We start from the raw sequence: 24638 nt of genomic DNA on the forward strand, positions 1-24638 counted from the left end.
AGTATATATTATGGTCCAATTGATGTATTGTTATGGTGTGTTTGAACGAAAGTTGTAGAACTTTTGAGATTTTAAATTTTAAAATATATTATTTTAAAATGCTAATATATGTTATTATTTTATTTGGATAAAGAATTTGTCTCACCCCAAAATAGGGCTAAAAATTCTCTTAAAAAAATTGAGGACTAAATTGAATTTTGATTTAATTTATGGACCAAAGTAAAATTTTGATTAAATTTGGATCCAAATTCATAAAGCAACTAAAGATGGAGGACCTATGGCATGATTTTTTCATTTTCTTTTTTTGGGTTTATATAACCCTAAAATCAAGAAAAATTTTAGAGAATTTTAGGCCCTATTTTAAGGTATGATCCAGGTACTGGAGGATATGTTATGGGGTTGTGTGATTGACTTCCATGGTAATTGGGAAAATATTTTGTCTTTAGCCGAGTTTGCTTACAATAATAATTACCAAGAAAGTATTCGCATGGCATCGTACGAGGCTCTGTATGGACGTAGATGTCGTAATCCTATCTGTTGGACATAGTTTCATGATAGAAAGACTTTGGGTCCAGAGTTAGTTCAGGAGACTGATGATACTGTCTGATTGATCCGTGGTCGCCTTAGAGAGGCATTTGATAGGCAGAAATCATACGCATATCAGTAATGGAAGGATATCAAGTTTGAGGTTGGGGATCAAGTTTTTCTCAAGGTATCTCCGTGGAAGAAAGTGTTGAGATTTGGACGTAAGGGTAAATTGAGCCTGAGATTTATTGGGCCATATCGTATTTTGAAGAAATTCGGACCTGTTGCTTATCATCTTGAGTTGCATCCCCAGGTCAGTCGCATTCATGATGTTTTCATTTATCCATGTTGAGGTGATATCGTCCAGATCAAGGTCAAATCATTCATGTTGAGGAGGTAGAGTTGAGACCTTATTTGTCCTATGAGGAGGAGCCCGTTCAGATTTTAGATCGGGATAAGAGAATTCTTCAGAATAGGCATATTCCGATGGTTAAAGTTCAATGGAGTAATTGTGGCCCTTCATAAGCTACTTGGGAGACATTGGAGTCAATGGAAGCTCAATTTCGAGGACAAAAATTTCATTTAGGGGGAGAGTTGTCACACCCTAAAATAGGGCCTTAAATTATCTTAAAAAAATTTCGAGGACTAAATTGAATTTTTGATTTAATTTGGGGACCAAAGTTAAATTTTGATTAAATTTTGGATCCAAATTCAAAAAGCAACTAAAGATGGATGACCTATGACATGATTTTGCCATTTTCTTTTTTGGGTTTATATAACCCCAAAATCATGAAAAATTATTTATTTTATTTTCTCTATTTAATATTTTCATATTTTAGAAACAAATCTTTAATTGTCGTTTCGTCACCGATCGTTGTTCCATTTTCGACACCTCTGCACCATTGTGTTCCTTACGTCGTCCTGAGTTCATAGGTGTCCTTCTTATCTACGTTGTCACCGGCGTGTGAGGGGGTGAAGAATATCCATGTTCCCTAGAACTATACACCCAATAAGGGCTTACCATGTGCACAAAGTATATGAGCTTGCAGTAAGGTCTTATACTGTGCACAAATCAGAGGAGCCTACAGTAAGGACTTATCCTGAGCACAAAACTGAGGAGCCTGCGGTAAGGACTTACCCTGAGCACAAAGCCGAGGAGCCTGCGGAAAGTGGTAAGATCTTACAAGTCATAGACTAGGCTTGAGATACTTCCTCCAATAAAACCTTCAATGACAGAAATAACATGTATGTAGTCGAATGAAAACGATAATTTATTCCATTTAAACATGAAAATATTCTATTTTCAGAAATCAGATACTAAAAATACGATAATCTAGAGATCATATTAGAAATATACAGTAAATCAGATATCGTGTTCAGAAAATTAGGTATTGTGTCGTAAAAATATTCAGTATTATTAGAAATCTCAAATAGTTCAAACAGATAGTTGAAAACAGTAATGTAACACCAACAGAAAGTACATTTGTATCAATCTGAGTAGTCTGATAAGAAATCCTACTATTAAATCTGTCGATCACGATCAGCGGCAGCGCTAGATCCTACGAATTGGAAAATCCATATTGGAATCCTAATATGAATAATATTAACCTCTATTTAAATAATTTAGGGAAACCTAAGGGTAACTCTAGTAGAACGCGAATCGAGTGGGTTTGAAGGACGGGAAACACCGGATCTAACTAACTCTCGATCAGGTGAAACACGAGTACTTTCATAAAAGTATATTTTTGGATTAATTCCATAACTAAATCTCAAATAAATAAGCAAAAATGCTAAAAATACTAAGCATTTTCAGGTTAATAAGCTCGATTCGGGGCTTTCGAGTCAGAATAGGACTCAGGACGTCGATAAACATAAAATATGACTTTTCAAAATTTTGACTTTTTTGTCAAAGCCAACGGTCAAATGACAGTCAATGGTCAATGGTCGGATCGGGTCGGGCAGACGGGTTGGGTCGGGTCGGATCGGATCGGTCCATTTCCAAGCAGTCCACCAGGCAGTGGACTTTCCCCACGCGCAAGGACGTCCTAGAGGGTCGTAAAAATTCCGTAAAAATTCCTACAGCTATTTTAAGGGGTTTTGAGACACTTACCAAACTCAGTCCACAACAGTGAACGACTGAGAGCTCGATTTCGAAATGTCAGAAACATGATATTCCCCACCCCTTACATGCCGGCGACAACGGAGATAAGGACACAGGTGGACTCGGGATGACGCAAGGAACACGATGGTGCGAGAGGTGTCGAAAACAGAGCAACGATCGGCGAAGAAACGACGATCAAAGATTTGTTTAAAGAGGAAAATATTAAAGAGAGAGAGAATAAAATAAATTAAAATTTTCTTATTTTGGGTTATATATACCCAAAAAAGAAAATGGCAAAATCATGCCATAGGTCCTCTATCTTTAGTTGTTTTTTGAATTTGGATCTAAATTTAATCAAAATTTTACTTTGGTCCCCCAAATTAAATCAAAATTCAATTTAGTCCTCAAAATTTTTTTAAAGAGAATTTTATGTCCTATTTTGGGGTGTGACAAAATTATTTCAACAAATTCTAGGTTATTAAAATTTTATGAGTTTAAAAAATATATAAAATAAAAATAATGATATAAATAACAATATGATTATGATTAGAATTATAAAAATATACTAATAACATAAATAATATTTGTTATAATTAAATGAAAATAAAATTTATTTAATTTTACATTAAGACCATATGCACTAAATAAAAAGAAAATTAAGAAGAATTAAAAAAAATCTTTTTAGATAAAATTTTTAATAAAGGATTTAGAATATCAAAATCCCATTTAAAATTCCTCATACAATTTAAAATTTTGTACTACTTTTACCCAAAAAAATAAATAATTGTCTTAAATTTTAAAAACCTTTATAAAATAAGGGTAAATTACATATTTAATACATAAACCATCAATTTTAATCCATTTTAGTACCCAAATTTTTTTTTTCAAAATCATATCTAAAGTTTTACTTTTTGTTTCATTTTAATACCCCTTCATTAAAAACTTAATACGTCTAGTACCTAAAATATCAATTTTAATCCGTTTTATACCTAAAATGTCAATTTTAATCCGTTTAAGTACCTAAATTTTCAGTTTTTTCAAAACTTAAGTATAATTTAGGTACTACACATGTTTTCATTTTTTTCAAAATTTAACAATGGGATATTAAAATGAAACAAAAACTAAACTTTAAGTATGATTTTAAAATGATTAAAAATTTAAATACTAAAACGAATCAAAACTAATAATTTAGGTACTGAATGCATAATTTACCCTAAAAAGAAAAATGAACTTAATATTGCAAAATATTTCAATTACCCAAAAGTTGTCGAAATTGAAATGGCAGTGACAAGTTTGGATATCTACTTGAATAAAATAATTTGATAAATTTGAGAATTGAACATTCGTTTTTCGGGAAATGTTTTCCCGTGTTTGTTTCACGTAATTCGTTTTCCAGAAAATGTTTTCCCGTGTTTGTTTCACGTAATTCGTTTTCCGGAACGTAATTCATTTTCCTAGTAACAGAATTTCCTTTGTGTTTTCTGTAAAATGACTTACGGATTCATTTTCGTAAGTCATTTTCCGAACTTTTCACTTCAAAGCAAAAATACTCAAAATAATTTTATTTTATGAATTTAATATTAATAAAATATTTTAATATCATTTTCATCAAAATATTAATTATTAAAATATTTAAAATATATTTATTAATATTTATAATAATATAATATTATATTTTAGTTTAATAATATAATCAATTATATAATAATATAAGATATTATATTTTTTATTTTAATAATATAATATTTTTTATATAATAATGAATAATATTATTTATATATTTAAAACATATACTAGTAAAGATATTTAAAATATAATAATTAATATTTTTAAAATATAATATAACAATATTACTTTAATAAATAATTAATATAATTTATAATATTTTATTTCACTAAAATATACCAATATTAATATTTTTATTAATAAAACTATAAAAAAGTATTTAATAATAAATAAATTATTTTAATATTTTAAAATAATAATATTAACTTTTATGAAAAATAATATTATTTATTATATTTAATATTTGTAATAAATAATTTTTAAAAAACTCTTCAACTAGTGGAAAAAAGGTTTAAGTAACATCTTCCAAACATCATAAAACATTTTCCAGAAATGTAATTCATTTTACAGAAATATAATTCATTTTTCAGAATTCAAATTCTAGTAATTCATTTTTCAGTAATTCAAATTCCAGTAATTCATTTTTCGAAAAACCAATTACAGGCAAACAAACAGACCCTAATTTGTAACAAAATCTCATATTATAATTTAAAATTTATTCAACACATGGATAGAAGACGAAATTAATTATAATGATTGAAAATGTACACCTAATCCAACAACATCATCCAATACACAAGGACTTGGGAGAATTGTCCTTGTCTCTACAGTACCCGATCCGAATTTATCGATCAATAGATCCGATACTGATAGTTATAAAAAAACATCCAATGCACAAGGACTAAATTACCCTTCCATTATTCCCCACTTATAAAAACCCAAATCTTTAATATTCCAGCTTATTCTAGCTTCACATTTGAATACAAAAGCGTATCCCTTATCAGTGGCATATTCACAAGGAAGTGAACCTGCAGGAACATGCAAACCAACAATGAATATCAACTCTTCAGGTTTACAATCAATCAATCGACCAAACCAGATTAAAATTAACCGAAATAAAACAACTTTCGACATCGCTCAAAAGGCTTAGGATTCTTCAGTTTTAAGCCATCAGATTCAAAAAAGAAAATCATGGATCCTCCATTGGAAAAAAATGTTGAAAATGCACTCTAGGAACCATTTCAAAGTCTGGCATGGGACATTAATGTATAATAAAACAGATCTTACCCCCAAGAAAGTTGCAATAATAAGAACAAGTCCAATTACCCAAGCAAGGGTCCTCCTAACCAACACTTGTGCAGCAACAGTGGTATTAAGGGACTTTTTAGTATCTTCTAACCAACGCCGAGATGGGCCAGAGGTATACATCACATTCATCAATGCTTTTGATTCTGGCTGAGGTACCCCATTAAAGACGATTACTCCAACAATTTGACCTGATCAATCATCAATTTACATTTGTTAAACAATTTGGCAGCCAGGGATTGCAGGGGCATGTGTAATATAAAGATAAATGATTTCAATAACTCGAGATGAAAAGCATTCACCGCAAATTTTACGAAATACTATCACCGGCATAAATGCATACAGACTTGCATGTAAATTAGCATGTGTAGCTTCAAGGTTGCATCTAAAGAAACCTATGATAAAAATAATTTCAAAAATATATCTCATAGTTTCATCTAGAAAGAGTTGCAAACAATGTCTGTCTTTTGCTTTTATACACAGGGAGCGTGCAAATGGTGAGATAGGCTCTTAATTAGTAAAGAAAGCAACTTTTTATCACTCTTAATTAGTATAGGTCTTTTTCATTCAACAACAGAGTTCAACATTTTACCAACCTCCATAAGCTTTCTGCAGTGAATCATAAATCTTTGCAAGTGTGGCAAGCAAAGCTTAGTTCCTAGCTTATCAACATCGTCTCTGTCTTGCTGCTCTAACAAAACCTGATTTTGTTTTGAGGAAATGATAAAAGGTTTAGCAAGGGGTATGTAATGAGGAAGCAAACATAAAAAAAGGGCAGTACAGATATTACAATAGCAAAAAAAAAAATACATTACTTGATAGAATTAACTATTTGTCAGTACGCATGAACCATAGTTAGAGCCTTAGAGGCAATCTAAGAGACTTTTGATTGATGTTGAGCAACTATAATGATAATCATTCTTGTAGACACAAGATACAATTGACATGTCTTCTTACACACATTACAAGGCCTAGCAAGTATGGAGGTAAGAATGCCATTTGTCAGTACAAATCAATGTCATAATATGATACATGGGTAGTTAAATATCAATTTCGGTAATGCAAATAAACCCTTTCTTCCTCAATAATGTATTCAAAAGGGTTTCTAATCATGGAAAATGGGCTGAAAAGGATAAAAGAAACCTTCCACTTAAATTTGATAGTCTTCAAATACTTCAGACAAGATATCTATATATAGAAACAAAATGCTGATCAGATTAGCTTAATCAACTCCATATGTCGTACCTTAATACCATCAAAAGAACCCATTATTAATTCAGCAGGTCTATGTGAAGTCTTCAACAACTGTCCATGCATTTCCATTGCTTTCCTTATATTGTGGAACAAAGCAAGCAGTCTTGATACAAATTCCCTGTGTGCTTTCTGTAAACAATAGAAGCAAAATGCTTTCAATGAGGTAATGAGAACTCAAGACAAAATACTATGCCAGTATTGGGGAAAAAATCATAAAACAGAAACAAAGGTGGCTACTGAACAAGACCTCTGACATACGAAGGTTCACATTGTCAACATCTGCCAACGGAATAGTCAAAACTCCAAGCAGAGGTTTCGTAGCATCAGCTTCATATGACCCACCCATCCAGGATGCCTAAACATATATATAAAACCACTGTGACATGGTTGAACAAATAAAAAAAAGAATCAAATAAAGCCCAGAATAGTAAACTAACAAAGTCATTGATCTCTTCTTCAGTGTAATCCCTGCGAGGCTCATCCAAAGAAACCACAGATACTTCGTCTCCATCTGCAAGAAAATTCATATAATTCAAAAACTCCTAACGAATGTGCATTTAGGAAAAATCTACAAAACAATGAAAAGTTATGACCAATGTCTCCTAGTTTTATATCGTGACAAAAGAACAGATACCTGGGAGCTGAATGTCTGCTTTACTTGAACCTAGATCTACACTACTCTTCAAGGCTTTACTGAATAGAGCACTCTTGGGGTCAACAACAAGTGGATCTGAAGACAGAAGAATGTTTATCTAAACAAACTGCAGACAAGGGAGTAGGAGAAAAAGAAAATATAGAAAGTGGACTTCAACTTAAAGTGAAGGTACCATCAATTCCACTGACTTCAAGCATAAAAACAGCTCGAGGCCTATCAAATGGATTAGGACTGAGAACCTCATTTAGCTGCAACAAAACCACAAATGTCTTTGAAAAAAAAAAGAAGAAAGAAGGCTAATTACTCGGGATTAATAACTAAAGAGTGACCTTAGATGAACCAGCAGCTGAAAGGGTAGCGGGTGGTGCAAAACCAAGTAAGACTAATACAGTAGCACCAACTTCAGCTAACAGCATTGATTCTGACTATTAAAATGAAACGAAAAAAAAGAACAATTTGAAGTGAGAAACAGGACCACAATTAGGTTAAAAATTAAAGACATAAAGAACAGAGGACAATCCTCTATTAATAGACGTGACAAAAAATTTAAGAAAAAAGGATAGGGTTTTCAAAAAAATACTCCCCCTACTACTTTCAAGATCCATCTAAGAAGACATCAAAATTCAAAAGCGCTTCTGAACAAAACTCGCAGTAAATATCAAGTAATCACTACAACCTTCAAAACTAGCAAGAGCGCTTTTCTCATATGCAGAATTTAATACTACTAAGGTTCAAGATATTAGTTTCCATATCTTCAATTTCAGGACAAATTAAAAAGACATCCCCAATCTCGTGATGCTTAAAATCCATCATTAACTAAAAATCAAAATTGAACTGATTAAATTAGAGTAACAAATAAATAAATAATACAAATGAAGGAAATAAAAACCTGAAAAACATCGGTGGAGGACTGGGAGCGAAAAAATTGATGATTTGAACTATCGACGAAGAAAAGGGATCCAGTAGATTCAGCCTAGAGTAATGAATCAGAAAAAAATCGAATCGACTAAATGAATGAATTACAAGCAGATCTAAATTATATTAAAAAAAATTGAAAGAGAAAGAGAGCGAACCGTAGGAAATGCGAAGAAAAGCAATGATATTAAGAAAATAGAGAGAATCTTCATTGTAAGAGAAGGAATGATTGCTGGGTGGTGGTTTCACGATCACGGGACAGGGAGGGAAGGAAGGAGGGACGAAATTAACCAAGGAAGACGACGAGCTTCAAGCCATTTTCAGTTTTGATCTTCAAAATTCACGTCGTTTGCTTTAAGGAGATGATTGGGTTGGGCTTTCTTGGGCCAAGATTTGGAAAAAAGTTTGTTTGATGAAACTCTAGAACATGCACATTATATTAGTAGTACATGATTAACATAAGGGTAAACTACACTAATAGTTATTGGACTTTTAAGGTACTTCTAATTTGGTCCCTAGAATAAAAAAAATTGGAGGAATTTTTTTATTTTGGTCATTGGGTCGTTAAACCATTAACGATAGTTGATCTGCACTTTAAAAACCTTAAAAATCTTAGCAATTACTACTTATGTCGTCATCTTAACTTTTGTATGTCATCATTTGGTAGTTTCTCTGGTTAAAGATCATTAAATTACTCTACTTCTTCTTCTTCTTCCTCTTTTGTTTTTCTCCTTCTATTCAAGCTCGACAAAAAACCTTCCAATCTCCTTAAATATCAATTAAAATTAAAAGCTATAACTTTTCGTTTGATTAATGTCAATTTTCGGATTAACTTAAAATCGAACTATGTGGATCATTTGTTAAACAAATCTTTCTCACCATTAAGATTAACTAGTAATCGCCTTTTTTATTAGAAACTTCACCTTTAAGCCGACTTTTAATTTGGGACCTTATGATTTTTTTTGGAAGAATATCTTAACGTGTCACATCAAATTTTAAATGACAATTAACAAGATTTCTCATAATAATAGCAAAATAAAAATTTAGTAAATATTATATAGGTTTTAAAAGTTTTAATAATCGAAGTGAAAATATCCTAAAAATTCAGTGATCATTAATGTAATTTACCCTTAACTTATAATATATATATATATATATATTATTGAATTTTATTTATTTATTTACAGAAAAAAACAACTAATTTTATTAAGAAAAATATCCAAAATTATAATGAGGGCTTACAATTAGAATTGTAAGCTAAACATATAATTATGATATTTTTCTATAACTATCAAGACAGAAAATTAGCCACATGAGATCATATATGGACCATACAATGAAAAGGTGAAAATCGATTAAAAAACCTCAAACAATAGGTAGATACGAACATATTTGACTCTTACGATAAACAAACCACAACAAGGGATTAAACTATTGAAAGACTACCGACAAATGCAAATCAGAGCTAAGCATCGTGAGAAAATCATCTATGAACGCAAGATGTGTATCCGAATCTAATTTGAGGATCCAAAACAGAGAAGATAATGGGATAACAAGTGAGACCCATCTTGATCAGTCGCGATGACATCAAATCCAACCCTGAGAAAAATAAATGACAAAAAAACCAAACGACCAAAAATAAAACTAAAAAAGGTGCCAAAGGACATAGAAAAAGTTTTATGAAAACATAAAAAATCATTTCATAAAGACAAAATTATTAGAAATAAAAAAATAAAATATGAGATAAAAATTTAAAAAAAACGACAGCAACAACCAACACCAAAGCTAGAATAGTCGCCTATAAACCAAAATTTAAAAAGAAACTAACAAGTGACTTTCTCTAAGAGCAACCCTAGGGTTTCTGCAAAGTAGAAAACAAAAACACTTATTAATCCTAATTCAAATGTTATTGAATTTTATTTTTGAATTAACAACTGGTATTTAATTTATCGATTGACTAATATTGGATTTTGTAGAGGCTCATTATGGGGTCAACTTTCCCAACCCAGTTTGCTCTATTTAATACTTGTACTGATATTGTTGTTCATATAAATTATAAAGATTGAGAGTTCATACGCTTTGGTATTTAAGAATAATAAAGTTGAAACAATCCAGGATAAACTCAAGGGAGAAGATTGGGCTCTACAAATTTCAAATTCTTATATATTTTATATTTTTTTATTGATAACATATTTTTGCTCCCCTAAAATTCTATAAGTGTGTCATACCCCTAAAATTTTACAAGTTCGCATCATGTAACATAAAATCTTCGTCTATCTCTAAAAATAATAATATTTTTAATTAATTTAGTTTAATTTTGAGGTTGTTTTAGAAGGTTTGTAAGTAAATGTAGATTAAATTTGTGAGTTGTGGTGTACTAATAAAAGATATTATTATTATTATTTGTGAAAAGTTATAATTTCCTTTAGAAGCAATTATACATAGAGAAATATTAATACGAATTTCGTTAAAAACCTCCATACATCTAAATAGAGGAAAAGAATATACATACTAATATCAGAAACATGAGTTAAACAGGAGCACCCGACAAAATATAAGACTAGCTGTGAACAATAACCTCATGTAACAACGAATGAAGGCAACCAGGTAACACTCCGTAATAAGCAATCTCCAGACTGTCAAGCTTTGCACTCGAGATTGATTTCAAGTAACCATTCCTTTATTTTTATAAAAAAAAAGTTACAAATAAATAAATAATAATAATATGTCCTCTTCTTTGTTATTGATATGTGATGTATCTTTCAATAGTTTTGCAATGCAATGTACAATTCTCATGGAAAAGGGGAAAAAAGTCCTAAATACAAATGGGATTTACCTAAGAGAATCTATACCATGTAATCTTTTTTGTACTTGCAAAATTTATGTTTGTGTGATGTAACATGATGAAAATTTACATTCTTTATTGGAAAAAAAAAACCAAGATTGAGAGGAAAGAAAAGTATTGTAACTACCAAGAGGATAACCGTATCTTCACCCATCAATGACACTCAAAATGGCAACCATCATAGGCTGTTCATACAACAAATCAATTAATTTAAATTAGTAAGATGTTAGATATACGACTAGTCATATAAGAATTGTAACAATCATATCACTTTGTTGTCATTAAATGTAAAATAATCATGTCATTTTTATTTAATGATTGTATTAATCGGTCACTCAAATGTAATTAAAATATTAGTGTATACTATGTGTTTAATGATGAAATGTCCTAATTTTTATAAGATAAATAGAGTGACTAGATTGTTAATTTTTAAAATATGATGACCGAAGTATAAACTCACTTATGATACAATGACACTTCAAGAAAAATCAATTGGAAAACTCACTTGGATCAATTGCGACAAGTATGGCAGTGCCTCCAAATTCACACGTACCACCACCATATTTGGTTCTTTGCCAATAGCTATTAAAAGCATAAGAAGCATGTGCATACAATATGTCTGGGTGAAAGCATGACCCACTAGGTTGAATCGAATCACAATCCGCTCCAGACCCACATGCATAGTTCATATCTTCTTGGATAATCGGGTCAGGCACTGAAGGCTTTGCCACACACCATAAGGCCGTCGCCGGAGCCACATTGGGAGGTGGTCGACCCATCGGTGGAGGGTATACTATCGATGGTAGAAAAACCGGTGGGCTTGGATTAACCCAATTGGAGATGGGAAATAGAATGGTGGGCTCATGACACCGGCCGGTGGACTGGGCTCGTAAAAAGGTGGGCTTAATATCGATCCTGATGGGCTTGGGATGTAAGTTGTCGGTGTTGTTTGAGGTGTGCTCGGAGTGTTCGAGAATTCGGGTGGGCTCAGAATGATCCTGTACGAGCTTGCAGGCGGGCTTAGACCTGGAGGAAGATTGGGTAGGGAATCAAAAGGTGGCAAAGAAAAGGGTGAGCTTACACCGTACGGTTGAGCATTGGAAGCATCAGTGGGTTGTTCTATCACTAAACTCATGAGCTTGCTCATTAGCTGCAATTTCTTTGTACTCCTATGTTTTAGATCTTTGACCAGCACCATTGATTTTCCTGCATCAACCAATACCAGAAAAACAAAGAGATTTACAATTAATCATCTCAATGCAAAGAGACTCCATTGATTTTATTGCATCAGCACAAACTTAATGGCAAAGGAAAGTAACCCTTTTGACTTGTCATCACGCCAAAGAACTAAAAGTTGATGGCACATTAGCAAAAAACAATTGATTCAAATAAATAAGGAATAATATCAAAAAAATATATTAACACTTAAACCTTCAACAGTCCCACATAATTTACCAAAGATAAATATGTGACAACTGTAATTATCTTGTTTAAATCAACCTACATAAAAATATGGTTATCATAAGTGTTATTGTCATCATAGGTGCTACTGTCATCATAAATTTGACATCGTTTGTCTTACAGACAAAATATTTATACTATGAGGAAAGACTAAAAGAGGGATCATTAACTAACAATCATCTTTGCATCACTACAGCTCTTCGTCCAAATTAGGGCGAGTGAGCCACCATCCAAATTAGGAGGAGAGAGCCGCCAAAGGTTGACACAACAAACTTGTTCCCATCAACAATTGATGCGGTGAATGTAGAACACTTCTGACTTAGAAGAATCATTCAAGATGAAGGCTAAAAGGAAAATACACATTCATGCCTTCAATCCTCAACTCAAAATTCGTTCAGGCCTAACACCCAGCTCACTGAAGCGATGATAAATGTGATCACAGGAGGAGCCCAATCCTCATGATCCTCCAACAAGAAATGAACAATGTTGCTCTTCTCTTAAAATAAAATTCGAAAAGAATCACAAAACTTGAAAAAGTGAAAAACAAAACATAGAGAAAAAATCAGTGTAAATTAGATTTTCAAATGGTTAAAAAAAAGGCTGAAAACCTTAATGTTTATAGGTAGATTCCCTTTAGAATAAAACTGTCAACAAGGCTGAAATAAAGCCTGAAATTATGTAACCATAACAGTTGTTACAGTTTAAATTAAGGCTGAAATGAACCAAATTAATTCCCGATTAAAATTTGATATATTTTGAATACACCTTATAATATATTTTTACCACATGATATATTTTTACAATTTGATATCTAAAGAAGGACATCAATCCAATACTTTACTTTTCTACCATTTTATGCATTGGTCCAAAGTAGAGTTTCATTAAAAGAAAATTTGACATGGGATAAAAATGTAAACAGATGGGCATCAAGGGTATTTCACACAGAGGCCATATAACTTTAATTTCAGGATAAACTACCTATTTGGTCAGCCATCTATTACTCAGTTTCTATTTTGTTCACTTAATTATCAACTTTTTCAAAATCATACCTAACATTACGTTTTAGTTCTGTTTTGATCACTCACTGTTAAAAATTAACGATAATATTGACATGGTATTTTTTAAATTATTTTTCAATGTTGGCATGTTATTACATTAAGGTGTCATGTCCGCATGATCGTTCATTTTTAACAGAAAGTGATTAAAACAAAACTAAATTATGTATGAATTTAGGAAACAATAATAGTTGAGTGACTAAAATAAAATTTAAATAATAGATGAGTAACCAAATAGATAATTTACCCATCTATTACTTTGTTTCTATTTTGTTCACTTAACTATCAACTTTTTTAAAATGATGCCTAATGTTACATTTTGGTTCTGTTTTGATCATTCACTTATAAATATTAATAGTAATGTTGACATGGTATTTTTAAATTATTTTTCAATTTTGACATGTTATTACATTAAGGTGTCACGTCAGCATCATCATTCATTTTTAACAATAAGTGATCAAAACAAAATTAAATTGTAATATTAGGTATGAATTTAGGAGACAATAATAGATAAGTGGATAAAATTAAATAATAGATAAGTGGATATTATTCCCTTCTGTTCTGCTGGGGAGGGTTGCAGGTTTCCATTTTCTCATCACATATTCCATGGCGATTCCCAACAAATCAATCTCCCAAAACTCATCAACAAACCATTCGTCTTCCTCCCTTCACCTTCTTCTTTTCCTCCTCCTCCTCCTCATTTCTCCTCTCTCTGCTCGTCCCATCTATCACCATTCTACGCCGAGTTTACACCCGTTTTCCACTTCTTCACCGTCGTCGCCGGCTGAAAACGCCGGTGGAACCGGTGCTACGGATTGTCGGTTCGAAGTGGCGGTTCACGAAGTGCCTAGTGGACCGAATCCTGAATCCAACAAGTAAGGAAAAAGTAGCTAGCTTTCACCATTACAGGGGTTTCATTCATGACCTCATTTTCAAATCTCTCTTCTTTGTTTTATTCCCTTTTATTTTGGTGAATGATTGGGATTGATATGTATATAAAGACTAATAGCAAGTCTGAATATTTTTGTCGACGTGTTTCACTTTGCCTTCATGTGTCAGACTGTTTACATGCATGCAAATATAGATCCTTCTTTTATATATATATATATATATACCGTTGATATTAACGGTAGAAAATACTATACTTTCATTCTAATATTTATGCCTCAGTAGGAAGTCAATAGACTGAAGTGTTGTTCAGTATGATCATATGAATTTTTTTAACGTTAGTTGTTTATTTCATATGAAAACTTTATATTACTAATATGCTTACATTCTAAAATATTTTTGGATCCATTACTGACATTAGAATGTTATATATGTTTGATATTTTTAAGTTTTCATATACTAGCTAGTGTAGGAATATGATAGAGATATATGTGAATATTTTATCTTCATGAATGAATATGGAATTTACAAATGCATATCCATTATGAGGTTTTTCAAGCAAGTTTTCTTGACAGAAAAGAAAGATGCAAATAAGGCTAAGATCTGCTTTCACTGAAGCTGACAGACTGAGCCAGGTTTTAAATTCCGAGTGGGGAAGTGATGAAAATATCAGTGTCAGTTCAAATCTTTTAAATAAAATGAACAAATATTGATCAAAGAGTTGGATTATATTGAGTTGTAAATACAAACTAATACCATTTTCTGATACAAATAATCTAATCTTTGTCCGTGGAATGCCAATGGGGTATAGGATAGAGGATAGTGGGGGTGGTTTGTTTCCTTTTTCATTGTTTTGCTTTTGCTTTTTGAAGCTTTGTAAAATGATTCCTTCAAAAAATAGGGACATTTGGTATTCTTCTTATTTCTTTTTTACTCTAAGAAGTCATGTCAAAACACTTGGCCCAAGAAATCTGAAATCTAGAAGTCATAACATATGATTTTTGTCATCGCACTATTTTCATAGAAATGTCTAAAAAAAATTGCACTCTAATTTGAGTTTAATAAAAGATATAATTAAAAATATTTTAATTTTTTTAATATTTTCGATTGTATTTTTCTTTAACTTTAAATTAGATTGTCGAACATATCATATTTTCATATTAGCATGGATAAGGGGTAGTGTTTTTTTTATGGTTTCTTTCTTTTTTTTTCAAAGGAAAAGAACCTCAGAGAGGCCACATAACTCATTCAAGACACCTTCCATTTAAAAAAGGGCTTCACAAAAGTCTGCCCTAACAAATCTAGGACAGACATATAATCCAATCAAAAGTACACATCAAATTGAAGAGAAATAAAAAGAAAACTATAAGTAGAATCAAATATTTTAGCATAATTTAAACGGGAAAGCTTGCTCTTCAGGTGTTTAAATTTCGGTTTTTATTGAATTAATCGATTGAATTAAAGTTTTTTTCAGTTAATTGGTTGATTAATTTTTGGTTCGATCGGTTAATAGTTAAAGGTTTTTTCAATTTTCGATTATCAGTTAATTAACCGAATTAACCAAAATTATTAAATATTTAATATTTTATATATATTATTTATATATTCACAGCCTTAAGAGTGTTTAAACTTTGGTTTTAACCAAACTAAACAACTGAATTAACCGAAAATATTAAATAATACTTATATATTATTTATAAATTTTAATTAATTCAGTTAACCGTCTGATTAACCGATCTCTGTTCGATTCAATTAAAAAATTTCGAAAAAGTTTTGATTCGATTAACAGTTAAAAGAAAAAAAATTAGTTAATAATTTTGGATAGTTTGATTCAATCTGTTAACCAAACCGACCAATTGAACACTCCTACTCTTCTCTAGCCTAGATCGATGCCCTAGCTCTCGAGGTTCTTATATAATAAGATTTGAAAGTATGTTTGCTTTCGGCGTGTTATGTACGTTAAATAGCTAGACATTATGATGAATATGATAATAAAATGTGATTATTATTTGAATTAATTCAAAATTTGATTTAGAAAGTAACAATAACAATAAAATGTGTAAATTAACTAATGTGATTATTATTCATGTTTATAAACTGTCATTACATATACATTATTTGTTATTATTATATTGTTTGTTTGACTATCTCATTGAGCTCCCTGAACTTTATTCTTTTGTTTATTACGTCTGCTTTTTAGATCAGTTGCAGTTTCTATTTTAGAGCTATCAATTTAATTTCATCATATATTAATATTTTTTTTTGTTCTGAAATTCCTATGATGATGACATATAAATATGGTTATTCTAATTATGTTGTTCTGTATTTATATGTTTTGTTATGTTAATAGTATGTTTGTTATGACTATACTAAGTAATTAAATAAATTCATGTAAATATGAGATATATGATACAAACCCTAAACTCGGGTTAGCTTCTTAGTATCGACTCAAAATTTTTGAATAGTTACAAACAACATATCATACATCACTACTAGTATGAACATTACAAACACAACTTCACAAAATATGAATGGCTCCCAGACTGCATAGCATTAAAATATACCATCAGTGGCATCTCATATCACACAACATCAAGATGTACTACTCGATATGTACCTAAATCATACAACATCATATACATATTAGAGGAGGTCTAGACCACATAATATTAGATTATAGAATAATATAATGTTCGTTCCATATAGCATTACGAAATTTTTATACGATCCTCGCTACACTCTATTGACTCGGTCCACATAGCATCAAGTTGCGTGAATTCATGGATATCTGACCCTACACCACGCATGTTCAAGTATGAAATAAGGTCAATGCGACCACATTAACAATTATCGAGTAAAATGTTTAACTCTATACCATGTTTCCCTACACGAAATCCTTCAACATCTTTTGATAGTGTTCTTTTTCGTGCACTCCTATGTCGTCCAGTCCACCAGGCAGTCGCTCGTTATGGACTCATTCATCGTGCACTCCTCCATCCGGGACTCCTCAGGATGGACTTCTACGTAATGCACTCCTCCGTCATAAACTCCTCCGTCATAAACTCCTCTGTACGGACTTCTTTATTGTACATTCCTTACTCATCTACGTGAACTCCTCTATCGTAGAACCTCTCTCATTTCAATCAAAAACTAAAGTGAATTAAAATAATGAATTAGCTCAGAAGAAGATGTAAGAAAATAGATTTTAATGCATAAACTAAACTAAAATATGTAGCCAACCCTACGACCAAAACCCTACAAAACCGCAACTTAGCCAACAATGGCGAAAAATGATCTTACCTTCTACGAAATCGAGAGGAGATTTATGTTGAGAAAAATGTTTCTTTTGAATTTTCGATGGAAGAAGAAAGAAAGAAAGAAAGATAAAAGGTATTTTGTTTTGGTCCTTGTCCGAGATTATTGGTAGCATCTGCAATTTGGGAGTAATTTCCTTTGGAAGTTCTGCAAGCTCTTGATTCCCTCTATTTTTTTGGGTGACTGCAAGCTCTAATTCGAGCTTCAAGACAATTTTTTTCTTGGATTAGGGTCAGTAAGTGAGTATCCATTTCTTAGTGCATTGCCTTCGGTCAGGTTCTGGGTGATTTTGCTGTTTCGTTATGTTGTTAAGTTTCATTCCATTGGTCTTGTTGTCTGTGTATGTTTCTCAGTATGTCCTCTATTCATATTGTCGATTTGTCTGTGTTGGTCTTATTATGTGTCGGATTGGGGATTGTGGTAGGGCTGAATTATGTAAGAGTTTTATGTGTATTTGATCATTACCACCCTAAGGTACACTCTTTTTCCTCCATTTAGAATTAGGGAGGTTTTTTAATGAGGTCCTTGAGGTGGTGTACTTTGTTATTCATTTTAATACAAAGTACCCTCTTAAAAAAAAAGGAAAATCAAAGAGGAAAGAAGAAAGAATAAAATGGATTTTGGCCTCCTCTATCAGCCTACGCATAAAGCACGAGGAAATCAAGGATAAGATTGTTTTCTTCAATGGGTACTCTACACTCTAGGTCATTCCTTAATTCAAAATCTCATTTTTAACCACAATTGGGTCTAAAACACACCCAAATTAAGCCTAAACTTAGCCCAATGACCCCAAAGACATGAACTTAAAATAATTTACAAGACTTGAGTCAACACTTGAACGTTGACTCAAAAATTTGATTCATTACAAAAGAGATCTTGTAACAACTAAGCAACAACAAGAAAGCCATTCCAAACATCCAAGAGCTAAAATTTCCATTTGTACACAATTTATTTATTTCTTTATTTCACATTAAACATTAGTTTGTTACTCATTGTAATATATAATTTAAATTACTATATAACAATGTACGCAATCTTAATATACACAATCTTTCTCGAAATGTTAATTATTAAATTAGAAATCAAATAATATGACATAATCTAAAATGTACATAAATAAAATAATTTGAAATCAAATATGTTTTAACAGAGACATGAAGACATTAATGTAGTGCATACATAACGATATAAAAAGATCTATTAAGTGACCTCGATGATTAAAGTGACAATTATTTTCTCTTAAAGTATTGAGTTCTAGAAGGTGCTCCCATAGAATATGTGTGCGTTATCAATAATTAAAAAAAGATTATGAACATGTACTATTTTGTTCACCACAAACTATTCAAAAACAATTTAAGAAAAAATATTTATTATATGAATTATCACATAGGTTTTAAAATGGTTTGTTGAATATAAAGAAAAATGAATATAAAATTAAAGTTAAAAAGATGAATAACTCGTAATAAAATTAATATATATATTCAACATAAATAATATATATTTTATTTATCTAGTAAAAGAAATTTATTATTAACTCATTTACTAAAACATAAAAAAATATTAACACTTCGCACGAATCAAGTAACATCAGTGATTAAAGAAAATATTGTTATTTCTAGAGCTCCTAGGCTCGAGCACCAGCGACTATATAGTTTTGAGTGTTTATTGTCGAATGGTTGAAAGTATTTAGAACATATACTACCACTTTAGCTAATAGTATAAAAAAAATAAAAAATGCAACAGTAAAAAATGATGTAGAAAAAACTTAACGTATAAGAGTAGCAAATTGTCAATAAAATTAAGAAGAACCAATTAATTCAGGGTTAGGAAATCACTTGCAGGGATCATTTAATTCAGTTTTTTCCATCACTAAGAAAGATCGATTCGGTTTGGGATATCAGCCAACTGTAAGGGACAAACAGAGAAACATTAAGAAGAACCAGGAAATGAGGAAGTCAAAGTTAGCTGGAGAAGATCTCATCTGGGAACCAATAACTTTTCCACTGTTGAGTAGTACTTTTGTGTCTGGAGGACATATGTTCCGAGAAGATCAGCAAAATGAAGGGCTAATAGTTGGGGATGCTTTGAAAGAGTTGAGTATCAATGTCATGTCAAATGATGAATCTGAAGAAAAGAGAGTTATGGGCATTTACCCCGCACCACCAGACTTTGAATTGAATAATTGGACTATGGAGGAACTACCTGTAGTTTTTAAGTCTTTTTCAGAGTAATACACTAAAACTTCCTCTATTGCTTATACCTGGGGCAATAGTTGATTTTGTGTAAAGGGTAAAACTATGTGTTTTTCTTTTTCAATAAAAGATGCATTTCAGTTAATTTCACATGGCAAATATTTTCTATGCATTCTTATGATTATATGTATATATACTCTTATTCATTTTCCTTTCAGGAACTCACATATCAATAACATGGATGTTGATGACACTGACATGGAATTTGATTTTGAGCAGCCCATTTGTCAAGGGGAAGTTGAGGGTTGTGATAATGATGAGAGATGTGACTTACCTTCCTGTTAAAAATGGTGGAAAAAGAAGATAAGAAAATTCTACCTCATGAGGAACATACTGAGATCTTGAATTTGGGATCAGATGAGGATAATAAAAACGTGAAAATTGGCACTACTTTATCTGATAAAGCACGACATAATTTGATTAATTTGCTTCGGGAATACAATGATGTATTTGCTTGGTCATATGAAGACATGCCAGGTTTGGATACATAAATGGTAGTACACAAGTTACCAATAAAGCCAGAATATAAGCCTGTTCAACAAAAGCTAAGAAGAATGAAACCCAAAATGCTACTAAAAATTAAGGAAGAAGTATAAAACAATTCGACATTGGGTTTCTTAAAGTGGCCAAGTACCCTGAGTGGGTGGAAAATATTGTCTATGTACCAAAGAAAGATGGTAAAGTCTGTATGTGTGTTGATTACCGAGACCTCAATAAAGCTAGTCCAAAGGATAATTTTCCTTTGCCACATATAGACATATTGGTGGATAACACTGCTAAAAATTCTTTGTTCTCATTCATGGATGGTTTCTCTGGTTACAATCAAATTAAAATGTACCCTGACGATATGGAAAAAACAATATTTGTCACCATATGGGGAACATTTTTCTATAAAGTAATGCCATTTGGGCTGAAGAATGCATGAGCAACATATTAAAGAGCTATGGTAACATTATTTCACGACATGATGCATAAAGAAATAGAAGTTTATGTCGATGATATGATTGTCAAAGCCAAGTCAGAGGATGAACATATCAAGAATTTGAAAAAGCTTTTCCAAAGATTAAGGAAATACCAGTTGAAGCTTAACCCAAATAAGTGTATATTTGAGGTGATATCTGGAAAGCTCTTGGGGTTTGTCGTGAGTAAGAAAGGAATTGAAATTGATCCAGATAAAGACAAAGCTATTCAAGATTTGCCACCCCCGCAAACACAAAAAGAGGTTCGAGGATTCTTGGGAAGATTGAATTATATAGCTCGATTCATCTCACAGTTAACTGAGAAATGTGATCCTATTTTTCGTCTCATTCGTAAGAATAATTCTGGGGCATGGAGTGAAGATTGTCAGGAAGCTTTTGAAGCAGTTAAGAGATATTTGTCAAATACCCCAATCTTAGTACCACATATTCCAGGAAAACCCTTAATTCTCTATTTATTGGTTTGGAAAAATTCAATGGGGGTGTGTATTAGAACAACATGATCAAACTGAGAAAAAAGAGAGAGCAATTTATTATCTCAGTAAGAAGTTCATTGATTGTGAAACTAGATACTCACCAATTGAAAATTTGTGTTGTGCTTTGGTATGAGCCACTCAAAGGTTTAGACAATATATGTTATATCATACCACATGGATCATATCCAAATTTGATCCTTTAAAGTATATGATGAATATACCTGTATTATCTGGAAGGTTAGCTCGTTCGCAGATCTTGTTGTCAGAATTTGATATCCAGTATGTAAGTCAAAAAGCAGTAAAAGGAAGTGCCGTAGCTGAATTTATTGCAAGTAGAGCTTCTCAAGAATATAAATCAATTAGTTTTGATTTCCCAGATGAAGATTTAATGGTAATCTCAGTGGAAGAATCAACTACATCCAATAATGAATATTGAAAGTTAAATTTTGATGGTGCTTCGAATGCTTTAGGGCATGGAATTGGGGCACTTTTGGTTTCACCAAATGAAGAACATTATCCTTTTACTAGCCGACTCAATTTTGATTGCACAAACAATATGGCTGAATATGAGGCATGTGTTCTGGGTCTTAAAGCTGCCATTGAACGAAAGATAAAAATGCTTAAGGTATATGAGGATTCAGCCCTAGTAATTTACCAAATCAGGGGGAATGGGAGACAAAAGATTCCAAGCTTATAGAATATCATAATTTGATTGTGGAACTCATCAAAGAATTTGAAGAAATAACATTAAATTACCTCCCTAGAGAATATAACCAGATGGCAGATGCCTTGGCCACCTTGGCAGCCGCATTCAAGGTAGATGAGCATTCGAGCATGATGACTATTGAAATGCAGGCTTATGAGTACCCAACCCATTGTTTTAACATTGAAGAAGAAGAAGACGAGAAACCCTGGTACTATGATATCTTACAATACATCAGATATCAGAATTATCCTGAACAGGTAACCGATAATGATAAAAGAACTATCAGAAGAATGATACAAGAAAATCTTGGATCAAGTCTTATTGAGATGTGTGGACACCAAAGAGGCAAAACAATTATCGAAGAGGTCCATGAAGGAGTATGTGGTACCCATGCCAATGGGCATACAATGGCTAGATAAATTATGATATTTGGGTACTATTAGTCAACTATGGAAACTGATTGTATCAATTATGCCCAAAAATGTCACAAGTGTCAAATTTATGGAGACATATTGCATACCCCTCCTCATCCATTGCACGTGATGACAGCTCCGTGGCCATTTTCTATGTGGGGTATAGATGTTATTGGACAAATTTTCCCAAAAGTTTCAAATGGCCATCGCTTCATTTTGGTAACAATAGACTATTTTACCAAATAGGTAAAAGCGACTTCTTATGCAAATGTCACTCAGACCACAGTCTGTAAATTCTTGAAAAAGGAAATCATTTGTCGATATGGTCTACTAGAAAGGATTATTTCTGACAATGCTTTGAATTTAAATAACAAGATGATGAAATCAGTTTGTGAGAAATTCAAAATAAAGCATCATAATTCCACTACCTATCGCCCAAAGATGAATGGAGCAGTTGAGGTAGCTAATAAGAACATCAAGAGGCTTATAGAGAAGATGACTGAAACTTATAAGGATTGGCATGAGAAATTCCCATTTGCTATGTTGGCTTATAGAACTTCAGTACGAACATCAACTGGGGCAACTCCGTTTTTGTTAGCTTATGGAATGGAAGCTGTCCTATCTGTTGAGGTAGAAATTCCTTCATTTCGAGTTTTATCAGAGGTAAAACTAAATGAAGCAGAATGAGTACATGCCAGATATGACCAGTTAAATTTGATTGAAGAAAAGAGACTGAAAGCTATTTGTCATGGTCAGATGTACCAAAAGCGAATGATACGAGCACATGATAAGAAAGTTTGCTTCCGAGAATTTTACGAAGGAGATCTATGTACTTAAAAGGATCTTACCTATTCAAAAGGACTTCCGAGGAAAATGGATGCCGAATTGGGAAGGACCTTATATTGTAAACAAAGCCTTTTCTGGAGGAGCTTTGATTCTTACTGAGATGGACGGGCCAGAATTACCCCACCCAATGAATTCAGATGCGGTTAAAAGATATTTTGCCTGATTGAAAAAAAAGGGTTCAAGATAAAAATCCGAAAAGGCTATCTTGAAACCAAAGGAGATCTTAAGTTGAAAACACGTAAAGGGCAGCTTGAGTGTTATAATTATATAGCTCGATTCATCTCACACTTAACTAAGAAATGTGATCCAACACATAAATACAAGTTGTGTAAACAACCACTAATTTTGGGCGCTGTGGAGTGTTCATCTTTCCCCCACGCGTAATTGATTCTCAAACCCTTTTCAAAATGAGCTACGATTCTTTTAAAATGATTTTTAAAATGATTTTAAAAGATATTTTTAAGTATTCGATATATCTAACCAAAAGGTCATAGTTACTCCAAACTATTTTTTTTCCAATTTGATCTTTAAAATTAAGTTGGATCGCTCACTGCCCCATAAAAGCTTAAGAACCATTTCGACATGTCTTTACGGTAGTTGTTTCAAAGGTCATGATGTTTTTGTACCCAAAAGGTATGGGCTTCATGAACGGAGAGGATTACTCGAAGGTCTTGGCTGGTGTAAAACTGGCGGTTTTTGGAGGTCATTTTCAGAGGTATAACAAATTATCCCCTTTTTATTCGAATGAATGTCATAATATAGCTCTATTTGAGACTGACTGTGGAATATATAGAAACCATCTCTCAATTTTGCTCAATAGAGAAGGCATATCCACAGTCTCATTCTTCGGATAGAGGTGATCCATCTCCTTTTCTTATAGAAAAACCTTGTCGTTAAGCTGAATTATCTTTGCATTGGCATGGTACCTCATCGATTACGTTCAAGCAAAGGATAATAGTCCTTGTTTAGCAAATGAGTTACCATTCCTTTCAAAAAATATCTCCGAAAGATGTCTTTTGAGGCTTAAGCTCACCTAGAGGGTAGAAACTTACAAAGAGTATCATTTCCTGTAGAAAATAGATC

The 24638-nt window shown here is 32.1% G+C and overlaps 1 protein-coding gene across 1 annotated transcript; it reads right to left on the bottom strand.

Annotated features, from left to right (window-relative positions):
- Window positions 1-4923: 4923 nt before the first annotated feature.
- Window positions 4924-8672, bottom strand: LOC120178358. The gene is made up of 12 exons (XM_039184218.1): window positions 8480-8672; window positions 8296-8379; window positions 7736-7831; window positions 7579-7654; window positions 7386-7481; window positions 7189-7262; window positions 6999-7106; window positions 6743-6880; window positions 6679-6685; window positions 6094-6147; window positions 5480-5688; window positions 4924-5220 (listed from the first exon to the last, which is right to left on the bottom strand). The coding sequence occupies exons 1-12, from the start codon at window positions 8531-8533 to the stop codon at window positions 5152-5154; spliced, it is 1065 nt and encodes a 354-aa protein (XP_039040149.1). The 5' UTR covers window positions 8534-8672; the 3' UTR covers window positions 4924-5151.
- Window positions 8673-24638: the final 15966 nt, after the last annotated feature.

This window comes from Hibiscus syriacus, unplaced genomic scaffold (assembly GCF_006381635.1).
Source record: "Hibiscus syriacus cultivar Baekdansim isolate YM2019G1 unplaced genomic scaffold, ASM638163v2 tig00112347_pilon, whole genome shotgun sequence".
Taxonomy (NCBI): domain Eukaryota; kingdom Viridiplantae; phylum Streptophyta; class Magnoliopsida; order Malvales; family Malvaceae; genus Hibiscus; species Hibiscus syriacus.